This window comes from Mesocricetus auratus, unplaced genomic scaffold, assembly GCF_017639785.1.
Source record: "Mesocricetus auratus isolate SY011 unplaced genomic scaffold, BCM_Maur_2.0 Super-Scaffold_100013, whole genome shotgun sequence".
Lineage (NCBI taxonomy): Eukaryota > Metazoa > Chordata > Mammalia > Rodentia > Cricetidae > Mesocricetus > Mesocricetus auratus.
Genome location: NW_024429196.1, coordinates 37,700,363 through 37,722,614, shown reverse-complemented (window position 1 = coordinate 37,722,614; position 22,252 = coordinate 37,700,363). Strand labels below are relative to the sequence as shown.

Sequence of the window (22,252 nt, the reverse complement as noted above, 5' to 3'; positions counted from 1 at the left end):
CTAGATAAAGAATTGAAAGTAACTAAGAAATGCTTAGACTGGGAGAAATAGTCTTCCCCAGGGATGAGCCCACTAATTGGTTATCCAGTACCAACTGGTCATCACTGAAATCACATATATGCGAGAAACATTAAAATGACCCAGAAGGATATACATACATGCATGCATAAAACATACATACATACATACATACATGCATACTACATGTGTGTGTGACAATAATAATTGGAGGCATGAATTTGGAAGGGGCATGGGAAGGGAATAGATTGTAGACAGGAGAAGGAAGGGAAGATGATATATTTTATTTTTAAAAACTGAAGAAAACCAAAGTTGTTCTCAGTAGCCTAAATGGTAAGGAAAATGTGTCCTGCATGACAGCCACCAACTTGTGGGTCAGTCACTGGTTTATTCCTTATTCTCCTGTTCTTCCTTTCCCTCGCTCTTCCTTCACCTTCTGTCTCTACCTTTCTTTCCTTTCTTTTTCTCATAATGCTGGTGTCAAAGCATGCTATAAGCATGTGTCCTACCACTGAGTCACACTCACTGTTCCTAGATATCTTCTTATGTTTGTTATTTTGGTAGATGTTCACAATCCCACAAACCACCTCAGAGTAAGTTCCTTGCTTGTGGTTTCATGCCCAAGAGTCAACGCCAGCTCGTTTGGCTCCGAGATAACCAAGTCAGAATAAAACAAATGCAGGCCAACTTAAAAGCTAAAAAGCAGCAACATTGGGCATAGCAGCACATGCCTGTAAGCTCAGAGGTGGAGGTAAGAAGATTAAATGTTTAGGGTCACCCTCAGCTACATAGAGAATTCAAGGCCAGCCTGGGCTACATGAGACACTTTCTCAATATATAAGCAAAAAACAAAACAAACAAACAAACCAAAAAAAACCCTCTCCCCCAAAAGAACCATGTAGTAGTAGTGTGCACCTTTGATCTCAGCACTTGGGAGGCAGAGACAGGGGGATCTCTATGAGTTTGAGACCCGCCTGGTTTAGAGAGTGAGTTCCAGGACAGCCAAGGCTACACAAAGAAATCCTATCTCAAAAAAACCAAAGAGCTAGAGCGATGGTCTAGTGGGTAAGAGCACTTGCTATAAAAACAAAAGGGCCTGAATTCAAACCTCCAGCACTCCTGTAGAAGCTGGGCATGGCCACAACTACCTGTGGAGACAGGCAGATCCTGGAGCTTGCTGGCCAGCCAGCCTAACCAGAATCATGAGCTTCAGAGAGACACACTGTCTTAGGAAAAGAAGGGAGAAAAGGAGGAAGGGAGGTGAGAGAGGGAGGGAGGAGGGAAGGAAGGAAGGAAGGAAGGAAGGAAGGAAGGAAAGATGGAAGGAAGGAAGGAGAGAGGGTGCAATAGAGGAAGAACCCTGACATCTTTCTCTGGCCTCTCATGTCCAAGCACTTAAGACACATGCGATGTCCACCCCTCAAATAAAGCAACCACACATACACAAAACCAAAACAAAAAGCAATAAAAATGGAAATATGAAACGTAACAAAGGACTTCAAGACTGATGAGGTTTGGGTATAGGTTACAGGTATAAGGACCAACAAGATGGTTCAGTGCTAGAGACGTTTACTGCTGAGTCTGATGCCCTGAGTCCTAGCATCAGGATCCACAGGGATAAGGAGAAATGACTCCTGAAAACTGTCCTCTGGCCTCCACATGTGCACACATACATTCAAGCTCATGCGCACACACACAGCAAATCTGCAAATGTAACAAAATATTATTTTAGGGGCTGGAGAGGTGGCTTAGCAGTGAAGAACACTTGCTACTCTTACAGAGGATCTGAGTTTTGTTCCCAGGCATCCACAAGGAGCAATAGAAGCAGTCCCTGAGAAGTCTAATATGACAATAAACAGACTGCATGGGAACTTGAGAGGGTGAGAGATATTGTTAATTACTAATTTGTATACTAAAAATATAATAGATCCTATTATCTAGTATACTTCATTGATCACAAAACATGTGGGGAAAAATAGAGGATGATGGCAGCAGTTTCAGTTATAATAAGAAAGGAAGCCAAAGAATCACACTAAAATAGCAGATCCATTTTTCTTAAAAAAAAAAAAAAAGAGCAGGAAGATGGTAGTGCATGTCTTTAATCCTAGTACTTGGGAGGCAGATGTAGGGAGATTTCTGTGAGTTCAAGGTCAGCCTGGTGAGTTTCAGAACAGGCTCCAAAGCTACAGAGAAACCCTGTCTTGAAAAACCAATATATCCTTGGGCTGGAGAGAATGATCAGCAGTTAAGGATTGCTCTTCCAGAAGACTGGGTTTGATTCTCAGCACCCACATGGTAGCTCACAACTGTAACTCAGGTATCAGGGTGTTGGATGCCCTCTTCTGGCCTTTGAAGGTACTACAGACATGTTGTACGCAGACTTACATGCAGGCAAACACCCCAAACATAAAAGTTTTTTTTTAATTAAATTAATCTTAGTCTGGTGGACATTCACTATAATCCCAGAATTCTTGAGGCTCAGGCATTTGGGAAGAGGTTTGAGGCTAGCCTTATCTACAGAGTGAGACTGTCTCAAAAAAGGTGGAGGAAGAAGGGGAAGAAGGAGGTAAAGGAGAAGAGAAAGGGGCCAGGGAGGGAGGGGAGGCGAGGGAAGGGGAGGGAAAGGGAGAAAAGGGAAAGGGAAGGGAAGGGAGGGGGAGGGGAAGGGAAGGGAAGGGCAAGAAGAGAGAAGAGAAGGGAAGAGAGAAACAATGAGGCTAGGTTCCGCAGGTAAAGGAAGATGCTTGAGGTCCAGCCTGATGACCTCAGTTCGATCTCCCTGACCCACATGGTAGAAGGAGAGAAATGATTTGGACAAGTTACCCTCTGACCTCTGCATTTGCTACCGTGGCACACACTCACCCATGGGCATACACAGAGAGAGAAAGACAACACACATTTTTAAAATCATCATCTATTCAGTGAAGGGTGGGTCTCATGAGAAGACTTACTTACAATATCGTTTGGAAAAACAAACCACTTGATCTTGTGCTAACAAAACAACCCAACTTGGTATGTGGTTCCTGACAATCAAACCTCAGAAACGAATTCCATTTTCATGTGAAGTACAGAAGAAACCACAAACCAAACCTCAGAATAGATTCCCTGAGAAAATACCCTTTCTAAAATAATTTCTGTCTTCCGTGAGCTCTGATGAGGACTGGGATCTTCCCTTCCGCACAGTCCCACATTTTATTGCAGCCTTTTCTCTGAAGACCCAGTCCCACCCCATAATGCCCACATACCCCACAAACACTTTCTTTTTCCAGGCTGGTTTCAAACTCTTGTATGCTGGGATTAGAGGCACCCATCATCAGGCAGGGCTTAAAATGAACTTTTAATTAAACATTTTTTATTTTTGCAGTACTAGGCTTTTAAACCCAGGGCCTATCCATGTCAGGCAAGCAACCTTCTACTGAACTATCTCCCTGACTGCTGGCTGCTTTAAACTTCTTTTTATAGTGCTATGATTCTGTTCAAGGGCAGATGTAGATTATGTGATACCTTTCAGATATTCCTATTAAATTTAAATTGTCTGTAACCTTTGTACATGGCAGATACAGTTAGTGAAAAACCGCCACTAAAGTTGGAGAGGTGGCTTAACATTGAGTGCTTATTGTTCTTGCAGAGGACCCAAGTTCAGGTCTTAGCAACTCCAACTCCAGGGGATCCAACGCCCTCTTCTGGACTCCGTAGGCACTGCGTTCACGTGTAAATAACGCCCCATGTGGTTTAAAAATAACTTTTTTAAGTTTTAAAATAAAGATATAGAAATAAAGCCATTTTAAACAATCACATTCTCTGCTCACTTAGCATAAAATCCCACTTAAACTAAATCTCAATTCGTTCAAGGGCCAGTGGATTCTGCATTTTTGACAGAACTCTGCCCTGTGGAGTTTTTTTTTTGTTTGTTTTTGAGTTTTTGGTTTTTTTTGTTTGTTTGTTTGTTTGTTTTGTTTTCTCCAGAAGAGTGAGCAGAAGACCTTGTGACTGGCTTTTCTTCCCGATTCTTTGTGTAGCACTCACCAAGGAGGTCAGGCAGTAACTAATGCCAATGAAACATCAAAATAGAAAGTGCTAGCGTGTGCGGTCATGCAGCCGTTCAGGCTGCCTGAAGATTAGGAAACTGTTCAAACATCAGATCGCCGGCAGGCGTCCTAGCCCAGGCCTGTGCAAGAAGCTCGCTGGGAGCGCTTTGGTGTCCTAGCTGAGGGCAAGATTAGGAACCAGGAAAGCCACCCGCGCGTGTGGCAGCGGGTGCAAGGTTGGCTGTAAGGCCCTTCCAGCTGCGATCGCGTGTGCCGGGGTCGAGGGACCTGCGCACTAGGCCCTAGGTACCGGCAGGAAACGTGCTCCGGGCCCCCCGGGTCTTCTCGTGCCAACCGCAACCACGGGATCCTCTCTAGACTTCTGGAGAGACGCTCGCGCCGGGAAGGGGCTTTGCTAATTGCAGGAAGTGAGCACGAGGAAGAAGTGGCAGAGATCAAGAGAAGGAGAAACGGAAGGAGAAGGAGCAGCAGCAGGGCTGCGCACAGAGCCTTAGAATCGCGCATTGCCACAGCAGGAGATTGGGTCCTGGCGATCCTGCTGTTCTCTGGGTCCCAGAGGCTGCCCAGTCCCGCCCCGACACTCGTCTCTCGGTCTTCATGGCTTCTCCGGATGATCCTCTGCGCTCAGGTAAAGTGGCACCGTGCTGCGCCCGTACTTGGAGCGTGACCACCTGCTGGGTTCTTGAGATTGAATCTCTGTCAGCCCTGAGAGTGCTTCAGGACACCAGTATCTGCGCCAGACGTATGCCAGGCTGGATGGGGACAGTGGTGGCACACTGTCCTACCTCTCCGAATCCCACCCCTGGGCTTCCCCCTCTGTGAGCAGCAGCTGACCTGCTTGCCTCCTGTGCACTGTAAGATGTGCGCGGTCCCTCTCCCCACGCGGAGGCCCAGGCGAGCGCTTTTGTTCTGGGCCACGCGGGTGCCAGGTTGAAACAAGTTAGCCAGCCTTTGACAGAAAAGAACATAAGAAGAGTCTGAGCCCCCTCCCAGGTTCTCCCTTGCCCCCCACTCACAGGCTTTCTTGATTCCCCTTCTTCCTCCTGGCTCCACTTTGCTCAGATGGTGTTGCTTCTGTTTAAGTCTTACCTCTCCGAGCCTCTCTATAAGCTATTATACTATCCACAGAGCCACGAGGCCGTGGCGGTCCCCACCTGTGGAGGAGGCCTCTAGTCCCCTTGGTACATGAAAACGTTGTGCCTGAGGCCAGCATCTAGATTTTTCTATCGCGTCTCCCTGCATGCATTTAAGTAAAAATTCTCTTTAAACTTCATCTTCCAGGGATCCCCTCTGTCCTCCTGCAACCTAGCTAAAAACTTCATCGTTCGTTGATGTCTATGGGACACGCATGATGAATGGATGGTGTGCCCCTCAGAGACACTGGGTGTCTCTGGTTTTGTTGAGGTTGGAAGTTCTGGTGAGAACCACCCAGAACCAGACCTGTTGAGACTGCTGGGATAGATGTGACTGTGTTTCATATTTCATTTCTTGAGCTGGAGTGGGGACATAGTTCAGCTGTTCAGCCCCGATTTGTGGCTTGACCTGAGGGAGATGACACCATGTGTCTGGCAGTGGCCAGAAGATTAAGCCCAATGGCCACTTTGGTATCTTGAAGGGCTGATTAGGGGAGGGGACTGTTTACTGGTGACATTGAAGAAAGAACTAAATTATTCTAGTGTGGCATGGTCAACAGGCTATCAGTTGGAATGAATTGGTCTTCCCTCCCATTGTTTGCAAGAACAGAATGGGAAATGAAGGCAACAATTCTCTCATCCTGGTCCTACTCTTAACGACCCCTCCGGTAGGAACCTTATTGATAAGGTGCCAAGGGGTGTTTGGGGCTTTTAGTCATAATGGTCCCAGCTTATTAAATGATACTGGTGGGGAGAATTAAAAGATGGAGAGAGGGAATTCACTAGATGAGGATATGGGTAACATTTGCCTGAACTGTACCCCAACATCTCTGGCACCAGAGAAAGTGGGGGTGGAAATCAGTTCTCAGTGGCATCAGTGTAAAAGCCTCAGGGAGGGCTGATGAGACAGTTCAGTTAGTAAAGAGCCTGCCAAGCAGGCAAGCATGAGGATTTACCTTCTGATCCCAGCGCCAGTATCAAAAGTCAGCCATGGTGTCGCCCATCTGTAACCTCAGTGCTGGGAGGACTGTTTGAGATGGACAGACAGATTCCTGGAACTCACTGACCAGCCAGCCAAAGCAAATTGATGCGTTCCAGGTTCAGTGAGAGGCCCTGTCTCAAGAGAATGTGGAGAGAGGTTAGATAATGGCTGTGCGGGTAAAGAGAGCATCCACACCAAAACCTAGCCGTGGCACCCACACCTGTAACCCTAAGGCTGTGGAGAGTGGGGGAAAGACAGGAAGATCCCTTGGGGCTTGTTGGCCACCAGCTTAGCACCAGGTTCAGTGAGAAGCCCTGTCTCAAGTGGGTAGAGAATGATAGAATAGGATGCCTGCCATCCTCTTCTGGCCTACATTCATACACAGGTGCATATGCCTGCATACACATGTACACATACATAACACACACACACATACACACAAAGTCTGTACACACAAAGGAGCATGAGCACTTGCACACATGTACATGTACCCACATGAACATGTAATATAACCCCACACATAAAGCCATGTGTATGCGGAGTTAGACATATGATCTAAGGAGATAATTACAATATTATAGGATTAGAGTTGCATCTATAGCCTTAATTAGCTTGGCCCATATAGAATGATGCCCAAAACTTGCAGTAAAGGGATCATCAAATCTTTGTATGTGTGGAATGGTGTGAACAGAGGGTGTCCTGTGGATAGTCCGTCCCTCACTTCACGAGCCAGAACTCACACCTTTAGGTGAACTCTTCAGGGAGAGGTGAAGGGGGCTCCCCACATAGGGGAAGGAGGCCTCCTTCAGGGATCCCTTTGGCAGGGAATGGTGAAGACAAATTCAGACCTGGGAGATATTAAGAATATCCTTTCCCATCCTAGGAATCTGTCAGTCAGAGAGGTTCCTCCATGTAATTCATATCTGGACACATGGTCACTTCCATCCACATGCCCCACTTGGCCCTTCCATTTCTGAAGTGCAAATACAGGTGGTGTTGATGTGTACAGCCAGTTGACTGAAGAATTCAGCTCTTCACCTCAGACCATGCTCTTTCTCCTGGCTTTCTACACCTGCCTCCCAACTGGAGTTTGCACACTGATGCATGCTTCCTGTCAATGGCCAGGATGAATCCTTGATCAGCCATACCTGCCACCCTCCTGCTTAGACTCACTTCTGGACAAATTCTCAGTGCCACCATCCATCCTGCTACACTCTTCCCCATCCTTTCCACAGCTTTGGTCACTTGCTTTTGGCATGACGGCCACACTGCCTCCTTTCTAGCCTTTGAAAAGCTCCATCGTATGTGCTTCCTGGCCTCTGCCCCCGCCCCAGGGAAGATTGTTTCCACTGCCGGGAAAGCTCCTGCACCCTTCCTTCCCTGTCTGAGACCTCCTATTTCTCCAGACTTCAAAGACCACCCAGCCCAGCCCAGCCTGAGATCACTCTCTTGGCTGTTCTGGAACCTTCCTCTCACTGTTTCTAGATTCCATTTGGCTAGTGTCACTCTCTCCATTGGAAAGTGAGTTCCACCTAGAACTAAGGTCTGTCTTGCCTGAGCTCCTCCCTAATGCCCATTGCAGTACTTGGTACACACAAAGCCCTGTGTAAACACATTTTACTTCAGAGAGTGGAGAATGAATGGATGACACAGAATTGAATGAAATTGCTTTAAACTGTGAGAAGAAAAAAGGTTCTTTCTGTATTGGTTCCTGAGGAATTTATTCATCTAGTGAAACGTGTCAACTAAGTTTACCTTGCAGAGTGAAAAAGAAAAAAGACCTGTTCCCCCACACACATTATTAAGATATAGCTCAGTGGTAGAGTGCTCTTGCCTGATATTCATGAGGGCCAATTCTTTGTCTGTCTGTCTGTTTGTCTGTCTCTGTCTCTGTCTCTCTCTGACACACACACATACACACACACACACACACACACACACACACACTGGGGAGATAGATCATTATGCTGTATTGTGAAATTAATTAAAAATTTTTTAGACTTATAATGTTTTGCCTGCATGTATGTATGTGCCTTTACCTGTGAAGATCAGAAGACCCCTGGCACTGGAGTTATGGATAATTGTGAGCCACCGTGCGGATGATAGGAACTGAACCTGGGTCCTCTGCAAAAGCAACAAGTATTCTTAAGCACTGATCCACCTCCACAGGCCAGGAAGCTATTTTTAAAATTATTTTATGAATATGTGTATGGGCATTTGGCCTCCGTTTATGTGCACCACTTGGGTGTTTGGTGCACTCAAAAGCCAGAAGAGGAAATTGGATCCTCTGGAGCTGGAGTTATAGATGGTCGTGAGCCACCATGTGGGTGCTGAGAATTGAACCCAGGTCCTTTGGAAGAGCAGCTGGTCCTCTTAACCACTGAACTACCTCTCCAGTTGCCATGAAGATAATTAAAAAAAAAACTTGCTATTAAGAAACTTAACAAGAGCTGGGCGTTGGTGGCACACGCCCTTAATCCCAGCACTTGGGAGGCAAAAGCAGGTGGATCTCTGTGAGCTCGATGCCAACCAGGTCTACAAAACCTAGTTCCAGGACAGCCTCCAAAGCCACAGAGAAACTCTGTCTCAGAAAACCAAAAAAAAAAAAAAAAAAAAAAAAAGAAACTTCACAAGACGCTTGAGGTCACAGGGAAAGACAATGGCAGTGATGGTGAGGGGGTAGCTGTCATTCTCAACCTCCCTTACTGATTTACCATTGTCTGTCTGTGACTAAATTCTGGCTATTCATGTTTATTTGGATATTGAAGACTAACAAAGCATGACAAAGTGAGGAGGTAGGATACCTCCTTGTTACCCAAGCGTCATGGTGGCAGAGTACAGTCATGTGGCTTTCCCTTTGTTCAAGGTCCCATTTTCTCTGAATAACCTGGATGTTCTGTGGAAGCCCTTGTCCAGGTCCTGGCCATCAGCCTAGGACTGGGCTTTTGGAGGTGTCTCACCTGTCCTCAGCCCTCCTTTACCCTCCTATAGGTATAGGTGAGTCTTAGCTAAATCCAGGGTGAACCTCTTCCAGAATCAGCCACGTGGGCAAAGCTGGTCCAGCCTGCTACTTCTCCATGGCTCCCATAGGGAGCAAGAGTGGAGAGGGTGGACATCTGTAATTTTCCCATCTCCTTCTCTGTGGGGTTTCCCAATGTGTCCTTCATCTCATTTTCCTTTTGTTAGGGTACTGGAGTACCAGAAATGGAACTTGGGGCTTTGTTCCTGCCGAACAAGCGCTTTAGCACTGAGCTACATCCCAGTTCTCCGTCTCCTTTTTGTTTTGAGGCAGAGTCTCACTAAGTTGCACACCAACCTTGAATTCACTTGTAGTTCAGGTGCACCCTCCTGCCTCAGCCTTGCAAATATCGAGGATGCCCTGCCTCTCTTATTTACAATGCTTCCTAACTTTTCTTATCCTCTTCTGAGTCTCCCCTGGCATTCTTTCATGTCTTCCCTGATCAGTTTGATTCTTGTCACTGGGTCGGTAGGGAAGGCCATTTTCCAAGGACCCCATAGGAACACAGCCCCTTCCCCAACTAGTTCAGCCACACAAGAGAGAAGCCAGCTACGCCAGCGGCAGCCTTTCTGTGGCTTTGAGAGTGTCTGTGATTTTACAAGCAGGAACAAAAACAGCTGTGCATGAGAGAAAGCTGGGGGAGGGGAGAGTGGAATAAGAAGAAAGAAAAGAAGAAAAAAATTACCTCTGAAATCCAAAGTTCAAAGAGTCGACTTCAGTTCGGCACTAGAACACACAAAGGACTTGCTCTTGCCTGGGGAACTGGGAGCTCAACACGCTTCCCTCTTTATTTTCTCTAACAAACAGACATCTTTGGGGATATTTAAACTTTCTGGGACAGACTGCTGCTTAGGACCAGAATGTGCTAGGTGAAGGGAGAGAGATGTCACTCTGTCCTTGTTTGAGCTACTGCAGCTGGTTCCTCCTGCAGAGGCTCCGGATGCCAAGTGCTCCCCCTGACTTGGAGGTTAGATGAGGAGGTTAGATCTCTGAGTTGAGTAGATGAGGTTTTTGGATTTTGAGTCGACGTTACAATGATTAAGGCTTGGGGGAGAGTGAGTATTCTGCAAGTGGGCAAGATAGGAATGGGGAGTGGACTGTGGATGGACTGTGACCCTAAGTTCTAACCCCCAACACCCCAGAAAAGGTTATGTTGAAGTCTTAACACCCAGTTCTACAGAATGTGATCTTTTTGGAAACTGGAGATTTTAGTAAGGTGATCTCCTTAAACCAATAAGAGGCGTCTTTATAAAAAGGGAAAACAGGACCAGGAACATGGTTCTGGGGGTAAAGGCACTTGCTGCACGAACCTGACAACCTGAGTTTGACTCCCTAGACCTACATAAAAAGGAAGGACAACTTCACAAAGTTGTTCTCTGACCTTTACATGTGCACAAACATACATACACTAAACAAGTGACATTTTAAAAAGGGAAAGCATTATTGAAAATAAATGACTAGGACAAGTCTGGGCATGATGACATCCCCAGCTGAGTCTGTCTGGTAACAAGGCCTGAGCGACCTTCTGGAAGCCTCCGGTGCTAGGAAACCAGCCAAACTTGAGGTGTCAGACTCAAAGCTTGCCTCTTCCATGTATCCATGAGTGTGAGCACACACTGGGGGGGGGGGCTCATACCTTTCTCAGTCACGCAAGTCACTTATGTGACTATGAAAGGTATGGGGTCCCTTCCTCAGCAGCAGGCAGGCCTTCAGTGGGTACCAGCAGGGGTTCTTCTCATCCAACTTAGTTCTGACACTGCAAGGAGACTGAGGAAGGCCGCACGGGTTAAGGGCTTGTCCCAAAGACTACCACCTCCCCTAAGATTGCACGTCTGTGTTGGTGAGCTTGTGCTTCTGATAATTCTGAAGCTTGGTGAATCAGCTTCGAAAACCATTTACTAACCTTTTCTAGTTTTTCTGTTTGCTTCTGTGGTGCTGAGGATGGAACCCCAGTGCTCTACCACAGAGCTCTCCATCCTCTTCCAGCCCTTGAAGGGTTCTGTAAAGGACACAGACAAAGAGACAGATGCTCGGAGTGAGGCCTGGGAAAAGAAGGGGCATGAAGTTATGAAGCTAGGAAGCTTCCTAGCCCTCGGGGTGCCAGCATCCACCCAGGTGTTCCTGTGCTTGGCTGAACAGAAGCTCCATGAAATAACCCTTTCCTTTTTCTTTTAACTGAGATAGTGCCTAAGGTGGCCCAAGTTGTCCTAGAACTAGCCACATAGGATGACCTTGAACTCCTAATCTTCCTGCTTCCACCTCCTGAATATTGTGATTATAGTCATTACTACTACTCAGGGTTTATGTAATGCAAAAGTCGAACCCAGGGTTTTGTGAATGCTAGGCAAGTGCTCTACCAACTGAGCCATCTCCCGCAACCCCTTACTTACATGGAATTTATATGAAGGCTTCATTGCAGGGCCTTGATTGAAGCCTGAATGACCCCGTGTAGAAAGTATGGCCCATCAAACAGGCTGACTGAGAGGGTCCCAGTGAGGCTTTGACTCACATCTTCCTGGACAACCCCCATCCCCTCTCCAACAAGAATCCTTTACAAACACAAGATCAGATGAGGTAATGCAGTGAGTTTTTGATGCACAGCTCCCAGAGAGAGGTCGGGGAGGTCAGAGTTTTCATGGCCTGCCTTGGGAAGGGACTTTGAAGCAGGAGAGAAAGCAACACGTGTATGACAAGATATCACAGAGACTATAGATGTGGTGCAGTGCAGAGTGGATGTGAGGGAAGGAGACATTCTAGCTTTTATTTCAGGTGTGGGACTTTCAGCTTGAAGATGAAGTCTTTCACTGTGGGCTCCCACAGTCACTGTCACAGACTGATGTGGGAAGGAGACCTAGGTGTTCTTTTGTTGTCACTGCCTGTTGAGACAGAACCTTTTTTATAGCCCAGGGTGGCCTGTAGCTCACTATGGAGTCCACGTTGGCCTTGAACTTGTGAACCCTCTGCTTCCATTTCCAGATGCTGGGATTTCAGATATGTGCCATCACACCTGGCTCTCTTTAACTCCTAACATTACAGGTTAATGTGGTCCAGAAATTTTGGATGAGTGTAGCCTACTCATTCTGATCTGAATCACGATTCTGAGAGCCTACTTGTACCCTACCAGGAACCCCCCATGGGTTTACCATATAGAACTCTCTAGAAGGTGCTTGTGAGGGTGGAACATCAGTTACTGCATCAGGCTGCTGCCAGCTGATGTGCGGTGATCTGAACTTGTTTGGGGTGGTTGAGGCTGCTGTGGGAGGGAAACTTGGCCAGACAGTGGGTGAAAGCTGGGGGCAGGGGAATGTCCCCATCACCCCAGAGAAGAACTCTTAGCTGTGCCCTCTTTGGGGCTCACATACCCCTCCTGTTTCTGTTTCAGGCCCCTTGGTGCCTCACATCCCATCTGGCACCGGAGCTTTGCCTGTGGGCTCAACCTGCTGATACCTGGGGCTTGTAAAAACAAACATTTTCAAGCTTCAGATAAATGATTTGATTTTATACTTAATCGTATTGTAAACATTCAACTTCAAGGCCTCCAGGTACAGCTTTTAGAAAACTTTCTACTTCTAGATCTGTCTCAAATAACCAGGAACAGCCCTCCCCCCACAACCTCCTTGGCACACACAGCTTTGGGCCTGTGAGAACAAAAGCAGCCAGGCCTGACCTAAAACAGCTGCCGGGAGAAGCCACTGGATCAGAGGTAGCATGTGGGGCGCCACCATGAACCTAGGTCTGTGAGTGCATTTGACAGACATGCGAATAAGAGCTTAATCTAAAGTCCCATGTGTAGCAAATGTCAGGGCAGGCAAGTATTTACAATGAAAATAAGAAGAGACACGAAGAGGCTAAGGGGTGTCACTCAGCTGGGAGAGTGTGTTCCTAGCACACATGAGTTTCATCCTCAGGACCCCAAAAACCAGGAGTAATGACAAACACCTGTCATCCCAGCACTAGGGACACAGGAGGAGGATCAGAAGTTCAAAGCCATTCTCCCTTACATCCAAAGTTCAAGTCTGACTTGAATGCTGTGGGGACCTGTCTCAAAAACAAAACAAAAAGTAACAGCAAAAGGCCTGAGCATGACTCTTGCATCCAGTTCTCAACATGCCTTTCCTGAGTTTTCGGGGACCTTGCTGTGCTTCAGAAAGCAAACCAGCCAAAACCCTGCTGGCCGAAAGCTCTCCCAGACCCACCTTCTGAAACCACAGATGGCTGAGAGGTTCCGAGTAGCAGAAGGTCAGCCACCCAGGTGACCTCCATGTCTAGCCCAACTAGTGATCATCGGCCATGTGGCATCCAGGGACCAGAGGACCTGAATTTGATCTCACATCCCAGAGGACATTCCAAGGTGTAGACAGCTTAAAGCTGATCTAATGTCAACATCTCACCTCAGGACTCATCTGAGCGCAGTCAGAGGCTCCCCCAAGGCCACACCTCAAGGTTTACCCATGATCAACGGGAACACAGATGAGGCCTCAGGCCTCTGCCACAGCTGACTGGTGCTATATTCTTTTAACATACCTGCTTGCTCCTCAGTGATGCTCTGAGTGACTTTGTTCCATCTCACTGTTTCCTTTGTCAGTTCCCAAGTGTTGGAATCATGGGTACTTAGCATCAATCCCAGAGGTTGTTTCTTTTCCCTCATATGACCTTTTTTTTTTTAATTGTAGGAGAATCCTTGTGCAGGTGTTAATACATGCTTCTTCTAGACCATTTCAGTCTGTCTTAGAAGTAAGCTATTTCCCCCCACGTGTATGTGGTGCGACTGTGTATACATGCTTTTTTTTTTTTTTACCATGTATGGGCACAGGTACATGTGCACATGTATGCCTGTGGAAGCCAGAGTCTGATGTTGAGAACCACCCTCCATTGTTCTTCAGCCATATTCATTGAGGGAGGGTCTCCTCTTTATTCACTGAGGGAGGGCCTCTCTTTGTTTATTGGGGAACAGTCTCTTGCTGAACCTGCAGCTTGCCAATTAGTCTAGTTATCCAGCTTGCTCTGGTCCCTGTCTCTGACTCTCCAGGACTGGGATTGCAGATAGCAGTCATACCTGATTGACTTATCGGGTTGTGAGGATTCAAACTCAAGCTTGCATGACAAATAGTTTATCGACTAAGCCACCTCCCCAGTCCAAGAATCTTAATATTCTTAAGTGATTTTAAAAAAATTAGAATTTCTTTATTTTCTGTGTATGAGTGTTTTTAAGGCATATATATGTATATATGTGTATATATATGCATATATGTGTGTGTGTGTGTGTGTGTGTGTGTATTCACCCTGTGTGCGCCTAGTGACTGCAGGAGTCAGAAGAGGGTGTCAGATACCCTGAAGCTGGAGTTACAAATGGTTGTGAACCTCCAAGTGGGTGTTAGGAACCAAAATGCAAGAGCCCCAAGTGCTCCTAACTATTGAACCATCTCTCCAGCCTCCTGAAACTATTAATTTTTTTAAAAGCAAGTTACAGAGAGTAGGAGATAAGTAAATCTACAGAATTAAGAATAAAATCCTTAAATGGTTACACCCAATCAAACAGGTAGAGTTGTTGGTAGTTTGGGAGATAGTCCAGTCAGCAAATGCTTGCCTTGCAACTATGGGGACCTGAATTTGATCCCCAGAATCAATGTACAAAAGCCAGATGCGGTACAGAATACTTGGCATTTAAGCACTAGGGAGGCAGAGACAGCCTTATCCCTGGGATATGCCATCCAGCCAGCTTCACCTATTTGGTGAATTCCAGGCTAGTGAGAAAGCCCATCTTATAAAATAAGGAGGTAGGTGACGACTGCAAACAACACCTCACTTTGTCCCTTGGCCTAAACACACATGTGCAAACGTGCAGGGGTTCGTATCAAGTTTGTGTGATTTGTGATTGATTGTAACTCCCAGTATTTGAACATATTTATAAATAACTTGTGTTTGTTTGTTTGTCTCAAAGTCCTGAGTGTCATGGTTTTGTTTTTCTGTTTCTCTACCTTGAAGTAAAATGCACAGGTCTCTTTGGGTCCCAGGAATGGTAGATAGTACATTTATATTGCCTGGAAGGGAAAACTCATTCATTTGTGAAAATAACGGGGAAGACCTCATTTGTGCTTTTGCCTCAATGACAATCCTGTCCCTTTGTGTCCTTCCAGATCACATGGCAAAGGAGCCAGTGGAAGACACAGATCCCAGCACTTTATCCTTTGGCATGGTAGGTGACGATTTTTATTTTGACTTCCCATGCCTTATTATGTCACACTGTAGTCACCAAGTATTTCCAGGAAATCTCAGAAACCCCAAAGTAAGATTTTCCAAAGATGTACCTCCTTCTCATGAGATTCTCTGTGGTTTCATCATCCCCAGGCTAAAAACAATGTTAGAGCCTGTGCTGTTGACTGGCTCAGTGGACAGAGTGCCTGTCCAGCATACAAAGTCCTGGGTTTGATCCCCAGTACTACACAGACTGATAAACTGGTGCACACTTGTAATCCTAGCACTCTATAGATGGAGGCAGGAGGATCAGGAGTTTAAATTCATCTTCAGCTATTATAGCAAGCTTGAAGCCAGCCTGGGCTACATGAGACCTTCTCTGAAACAGCAACAAAGTGGTGTTAGATCCTCTACTTGCTTCATGCATACCAAAAGTGACCTTCTTAGATGTTTCTAGGTCTTTGTGTGGTGTCAATTATTAATACTATCTATTTTTAGTAACTTTCAGCATTCAAAATATCTAACATGGAGTACTATCCCAGGATTCAAATCCAGGGCAGAATCCTACATCAGTGAATGTTACCCAGAACGCATATATGTTGACCAAACAACTGTCACAGAAATGGCGAGAAGAAATATGCACTGCCAGAATGCACAAAGACCAAAATCTGTGCATAAGGCTGCAGGAAGTTGAGATGAAGAATAGCACAGCCCAGAAGGGAGGAAGTGTGGTTTAGCGGTCAGAGCCAAGGAAGTTAAGAGGGGATTATTCTGTTTCATGTTCCGACATTAACCTGTTGACTCTGAATTCATTCCTATCAGCTCAGAAGAAAAACAGTGAGTCAGGCCTGCTGATAAGCCTGAGGCTAAAGACCTGGAAAGTTTAATTTTGCTTTATATTGCAACCCTGGGAATGGAACCTGGGGCCTTCTGCATGCTAGGCAAGCACTTTGCTGATGAGCCAGTTATCCCCAGCCTGCTTTCAACATTTTAAACTGAAATCCAACACAAAGCTCTCTTTTCACTTTGATCTCAGAACTGACATATAAAATAACTCTCTGCTTTTGTCCGTTTCTGCAGTCAGACAAGTATCCCATTCAAGACACCGGCCTCCCTAAAGGTAAGAACAGTTAATGTAAGGACTTCAACTCGTGACTAATAGAGTATCTGGAACAAAGCACTGTTCAAAGTACAGTTTTCCTTATTGAAGATGATAAAACAGAAATAGACCGATAACCTAGCTCGAGACTGGCTACACAATTGTCCTCAGAAATGAATTTTCTTATTAAAATGTGTCAATCATTTAATTCCAGATTATAATTTGTATTTCGCCAGGCATGAAATAAAGTCAGCCATGTTCTATGTTCAAGTAACAGAACTGACTCAAATTTGTTTAAGAAGGAGGGGAAGAGTTGGGTGCCGTGGATCATGCCTGTAATCCTAGCAGCATTTGGAAGGAGGAAATAGGAAAACTGCTATGAGGTTAAGGGCAGACTGGCCTACATAATAAGTTCTAGGCCAGCCTGAGCTATAAAGTGAGACTCTAAAGTTCTAGGCCAGCCTGGGTTATAAAGTGAGACTCTAAAGTTCTAGGCCAGCCTGGCTATAAAGTGAGACTCTGTTTCAAAACACCAAAGGAAAAATGATAGAGAAATAGAAAAGAAAAGAAGGGAGACTGGCTAGCTCAGGGTCTCAAGAGGCTTCTGGGTCACACATTTAAGGGTGTTCTTGGCTCCGCCCATTGATCCCGTAGCTCTGCTTTCTTTGGCTACCCTGTTCTTGGGTGAGACTTCCTGCTGAGGAAGAAAGAGGGTCTCAGCTGCTGTTCAAGATGGTGGTGATTAGGGGCCTCCTCAGAACCATGATGCAGGCAGTGTGGGTCACATGCCCATCCCTGAAGCAGTGTCATCATCAAGAAGATGGGGAATGTGGGTGAGCCCTGAGCTCTGGCTGCAGAAGGCCTGGAATAGAGTTCATTGAAACCCAGCAGTGTTTTGCCACCAGACAAACAGTAAGGGATTCTTGTGAAGCTCCAAAGTCACCCCCAAAGTTGTGTTTTATAACCTGTAGCCTCAGGTTCAAACAAAGATAGGACCAAAAATGATCCTAGCCTTTCATGGTCCTGTGGGGTTGTCTGCAAAGCCATCGTGCTGCTTGTTATATCACAACATTGACCTTGTACCCTGTGAACAACCCAGAGATGAGAGGACAGGCACAATCAGATCATCCCAGCTCTAGAGATGGCAGGGCACCTGGCTGCTGTCTGGTCTCTGTGCAGAGGTGGCTTGTGGAACCCCTGCCCAAGTTCTTAATTTGTCCCCTGGCAGTAGAAATGGAGAAGAGATTCCCACCAGGGCCATCAGTGGATAAGTCCAGGTTTCAGCCAAGGCACTGCTCTGGCCCCTCTCTGGCCCCAAGATCTCCTATTCCTTAAAGTGACATCATTAATGTGTCAGTCCTCTTCTATATACTGCGAATGTTCCTGGAGTGACTGTGGGATCCAGAGGCCAAAGCCTGGCTTGAGTGTAAACCATGGCTGTGCTTTTGGGATTTCCAGAGAGCTCCCTTTCCCTGCATTTTATCAACAGGTAAACTATCCTTTATCTAGAGCTCCTATTTTCTAGCTTATTTAATTAAACTTTAAACATACAAAGTGATGAGTTTCATCATGACATTGCCTTACCTATGTGTCATTATTCTAACTTCCCCTCCCTTACAGTCTCACTCCCTGCTCCCTCTGACTAATTCACTTTCTTCCCCCAGATATTCCCTCCCAATTTCATGTTACATGTATTCAACTAACCTTTTTTTCCTTTACACACACACACACCTATATGAACACTCATTCGTATAATCTCTTTCTGTCTGTCTCTGTCTCTGTCTCTGTCTCTCTCTCTCTCACACACACACACATACACACACATTTTAAAAAGAAAATTCAACAAAGATCCAGGTTCTAGACCACATTCTAATGAGCATGGGCACTAGACGGGAATGCAGGGAAGGCTGGCCCAAACCCCACAGAAATCAGTTTGGGTACTGTCAAAGGCTTCTAAGTAGACTGGCCAAGGGGGGACACTTGTATACATTGTCATAAAGGACTTTTCTTCTTTGCCCTTGAATGTGATTTTCTGTTTTGAAAGGAAAAAAATCGCTGCTTAGCAACCTGTTCCTGCACTAGAAATAGGGTCAGGTTCCTCCTAGAATCTGAGCTTTACACATCTTTTGTTCATGTCGTCATGCCTTTATGAGAGGCATGACCCTGAAGCCACACAGCAGACCTTCCCTTTGTCCTATGTCACAGGGAATAATATAAAGTGCATAATTTTTAAGTCTCCAAATAAATGCACCATTTTGTATGTAAATGAATCTTGGTTAGAAGTTTTGGGGGGGGTTTTTGGTTTTTTTTTTTTTTTTTTGGTTTTTACTAGACAGGGTTTCTCTGTATTGTTTTGGAGGCTATCGGTCCAGCCCGACCTCGAACTCACAGAGATCCTCCTGCCTCTGCCTCCTGAGTGCTGGGATTAAAGGCGTGCGCCACCACTGCCCAGCTTGGTTAGAAGTTTTAAAATTTGAATTCAATAATAAGGCAATTTAATGTCTGATAGTGTTTTCCTTTATCTTCCTCAATGAGGACAAATCCATCATGAGATGTCTCCGATAGTTTTCTCATGGAATTTGTTCTTTAGGAGAGGGGAGTAAAGAAGGACAAGCGGAGGAGGAATAACAACGAAGTATAATGATGCTTATGTATGAAAATATTCCACAGTGCAATCCGTTACTTTATATGCTGACTAAAGAGTTAATGAAGGGTTGGGGAGATGGTTCAGTCCACAAAGTGCCTGCTGCATAAGCATGAGGACCAGAGTTCAGATCCCAGCACTACATATAAGACAGGCGTGGGGGTTTGAGTCTGTAAGCCTAGTACTAGGGGAGTGGGTGAGGAGGATCCCCAGTGTTCAATGGTCAGCCAGCCTAGTTGAAACATTGATCTCTAGGTTCAGTGTCTCAAAATCAATAATGTGGGGAGAAGACACCACACATTGACATCGGGCCTCCGCAAATACATGAATAAGTACATAAATAAATAAATTTTTAGAAAGAGTTAATTTTAGGTATATAAAATAATTTATGAGACTAATTTGTGGACCTAAAAATAATCTAAACTGCAATCTAAGTATATTAAGTATCAGCTATAACTCCAGCATTTCAGTGAATTGGGGGGTGTCTGGTTTACTTAATAGAGTAGTCATGGGTAATTAGTTTCAACAATCTCCCTATGGTTGAAAAGGCCTCCAGACTCATTTTCTTAAATAGGTTAGGCAAGCTTCTTAGCATCTGCTCTTCTGTCACTAGAGTCCTACATTCTTCGTGCGCGGCTTAGAGCTGTTCTTTAATGCAGGCCAAGCTCGAGTGCTTTTGAATGATGTGGTTTTGCTGCAAGTCATGTGGAAATCTAGGATAATTTCCATGATCAGCATATGATTTATCACACTCATTTCTCGTCAGGGGCAAAGGCATAGCTTCCTCTGAGTCAGTCCCTGTCCCTGGGGGTTTCTGAGGGCATTCTGCAGGGCTCCTCCAGCAGCTGCCCTGTGACCCTGCAGATGCTTGACATCTGTGAAACGGGGAATGGATTAGTTACTTTTCTTGTTAATGAAACAAAAACCTCAACCCCCTCCAAAAAAAAAACCCCAGCTTAGGAAAGGACTTATTTCGCTTAAAGTTTCAGGATCCAATCCTTCACAGGGATACGTGGCAGCAGGTCACATGACATCTGCAGTCAGGAAGCAGAAAAATTCTGCCCCTGAGCCTGCCTCCCTTCTCCTTTTGTTTTTGTCCAAGACCCTAGCCCATGGGGTGGTACTAAGGGTTGTTCTCTCCTCAGACCTTTCTAGACAAATTCTCATAAACACACTTAGAGGTGTTTCCATGGTGACTGTAATTCAGTCAAGTTCACGATGAAGCTGTTCAGCTTCTTTACAGGAACTTACTACATTTTCATCACGAATCTCCTGACTTCTCCCAGAAACTGCTACGTTGAGCATCCTGAAGAGGATGTGTTTTCCTGTCACATTCGCAAATGTGTTTGGGAAAAACAGTTCTGGTTTTTGAGTGCATATTCACAGCAGGAGACAGCTGTACACAGACAAGCCCTCGTGTAAATCAAGGAAACTATTCATCTTTGGCTGACCAGGTGGTACAGGCCTGTTACTGGGAAGGCTGAGGCAGGAGGATGGAGAGTTCAGGGCCTGCCTGGCGTTACAGAATGAGGCTAACCTAGGCAACTTAGTAAGACCCAGTCACCAAACAGTAAAAAAGGAACCCAGAGACAAGCTTGGTGGTAGAACATCTGCTAAGTACGTATGAGGACCTTAGTTCAACCCCCCAGTCCTGAAAAATCAAACATGCAAAAACCTAATCATTTTTTCTTTGGAGTGCCTCTCTCCTACTGTTCAAAAAAAAAAGTCATAGTAACTTTAAGATGCAGGGGCTAGAGAGATGGCTCAGAATAATCACTGCTTTTCCAGAGGACCTGAGTTTGGCTCCCAGCACTCATAAATGGCCTGTAACTCCAGCTCCGATGCCCTCTTCTGGCCTACGCATACACACATGAATCAAGATGAAATAAGATATTTTAAAATAAAGTGATATAGATTTATTTTGTTTTTTATGAATCCGAACATTCATGCATGCCTGGGAAATGTACTGAAATACATCCATAGCCCAAGGAATTCGAACTTTGCTGTTATTTTAAGCTCTCAGGATATACACTTCATTTAATTTTTTATTGTGATGCTGGAGATCAAACCCAGAACCCTGTACATGCTAGGCAAACACTCTGCAGCTGAGCCACTTCCTCCCAGCCTCTGGAATGTTCATTTTACAACTTCAGCATCACCCACACATAGCCTGCTGTAAGGAACGCTCAAATTAAACAAACCCTTGATAGTCCTCCCTCCTGGACTAGTCATGGATCTCTTAGGGATCTGAACTTCATCCAGTTGAGTGCTCTTGTTTGTAACCTGGGTGGGGCCATCCAACTCCCCCACGGCAAGATTTGCTCTTTGGGTACGGGAAGCAACAATGCTGAGCAAAGTGTGGGTGCCCTGGCTGGGAGAGCAACAGTACCCAATGTCTGCTTCTTTTCTTCAGCACAGGGTCCTCAGTCGGCCCAGCCTGCTCACTTCAATGCCCTTAGAGGTCAAGGGAAACAGCAATGAAGGGGCAGGCAGGTCACTACCCTGAGGCACATCAACCTCCGTGCCACACCTCACCTGCTGCTGCTGTACATTCACAGATCATGTTCAGAACAGACACAAGCACAGGTGGCGGGCGGCTCATGTGGTTACCATGCACACGAAGCATCAGAGGATCCCCTTGCTCAGTGGAACCCAAACAGCAGTCGGCTAGGGTACTATGTTCTCACTGCTAGGACAAGTAGGTGTCCAGAGACTAACCTGCCACCCTCCTCTCCAGCCACTTACCAGTAGTTTTCATCCTGGAACAAGAGATGACTTCATTGAGTCGCACAGGCTAAGTTCAAGTCCACCCCAGGCAGCCGTCACCAGTGAAGTCAGTTAGCCAAGAACAGATTAATTCATTCTCACCAAACGTCCTTGGCCATGGCCTGGCCATTGTATTGATCAGGAAGTAGTTTTGACTGCCTTCTCTATATCCTGTTGATGAAGGTGGGATGCTACCCTAAGTGATGGGGCTGGCCAACACATGGTGCCTGGCCCTGGACAGATGAAATGGGGGTAAGCCACAGAGTCACATACCTCTGTAGCCTTGGGAACAGTGATACCTCACAGTATACGGAGCTACACCAGCTTGCACTTAGGAACCTGGGACA

The 22,252-nt window shown here is 45.8% G+C and overlaps 1 protein-coding gene across 1 annotated transcript in view; it reads left to right on the top strand.

Moving 5' to 3' along the window:
* Positions 1-4,516: 4,516 nt before the first annotated feature.
* The window catches only part of Edaradd (EDAR associated death domain), a 40,983-nt gene continuing 23,247 nt past the window's right edge, over positions 4,517-22,252 (top strand). Inside the window, exons 1-3 of the mRNA XM_021228190.2 lie at positions 4,517-4,695; positions 15,339-15,397; positions 16,477-16,516. Of these exons, the coding sequence (XP_021083849.1) occupies positions 4,665-4,695; positions 15,339-15,397; positions 16,477-16,516 (130 nt within the window). The 5' untranslated portion in view covers positions 4,517-4,664. The remainder of the gene's footprint in view (positions 4,696-15,338; positions 15,398-16,476; positions 16,517-22,252) is intronic.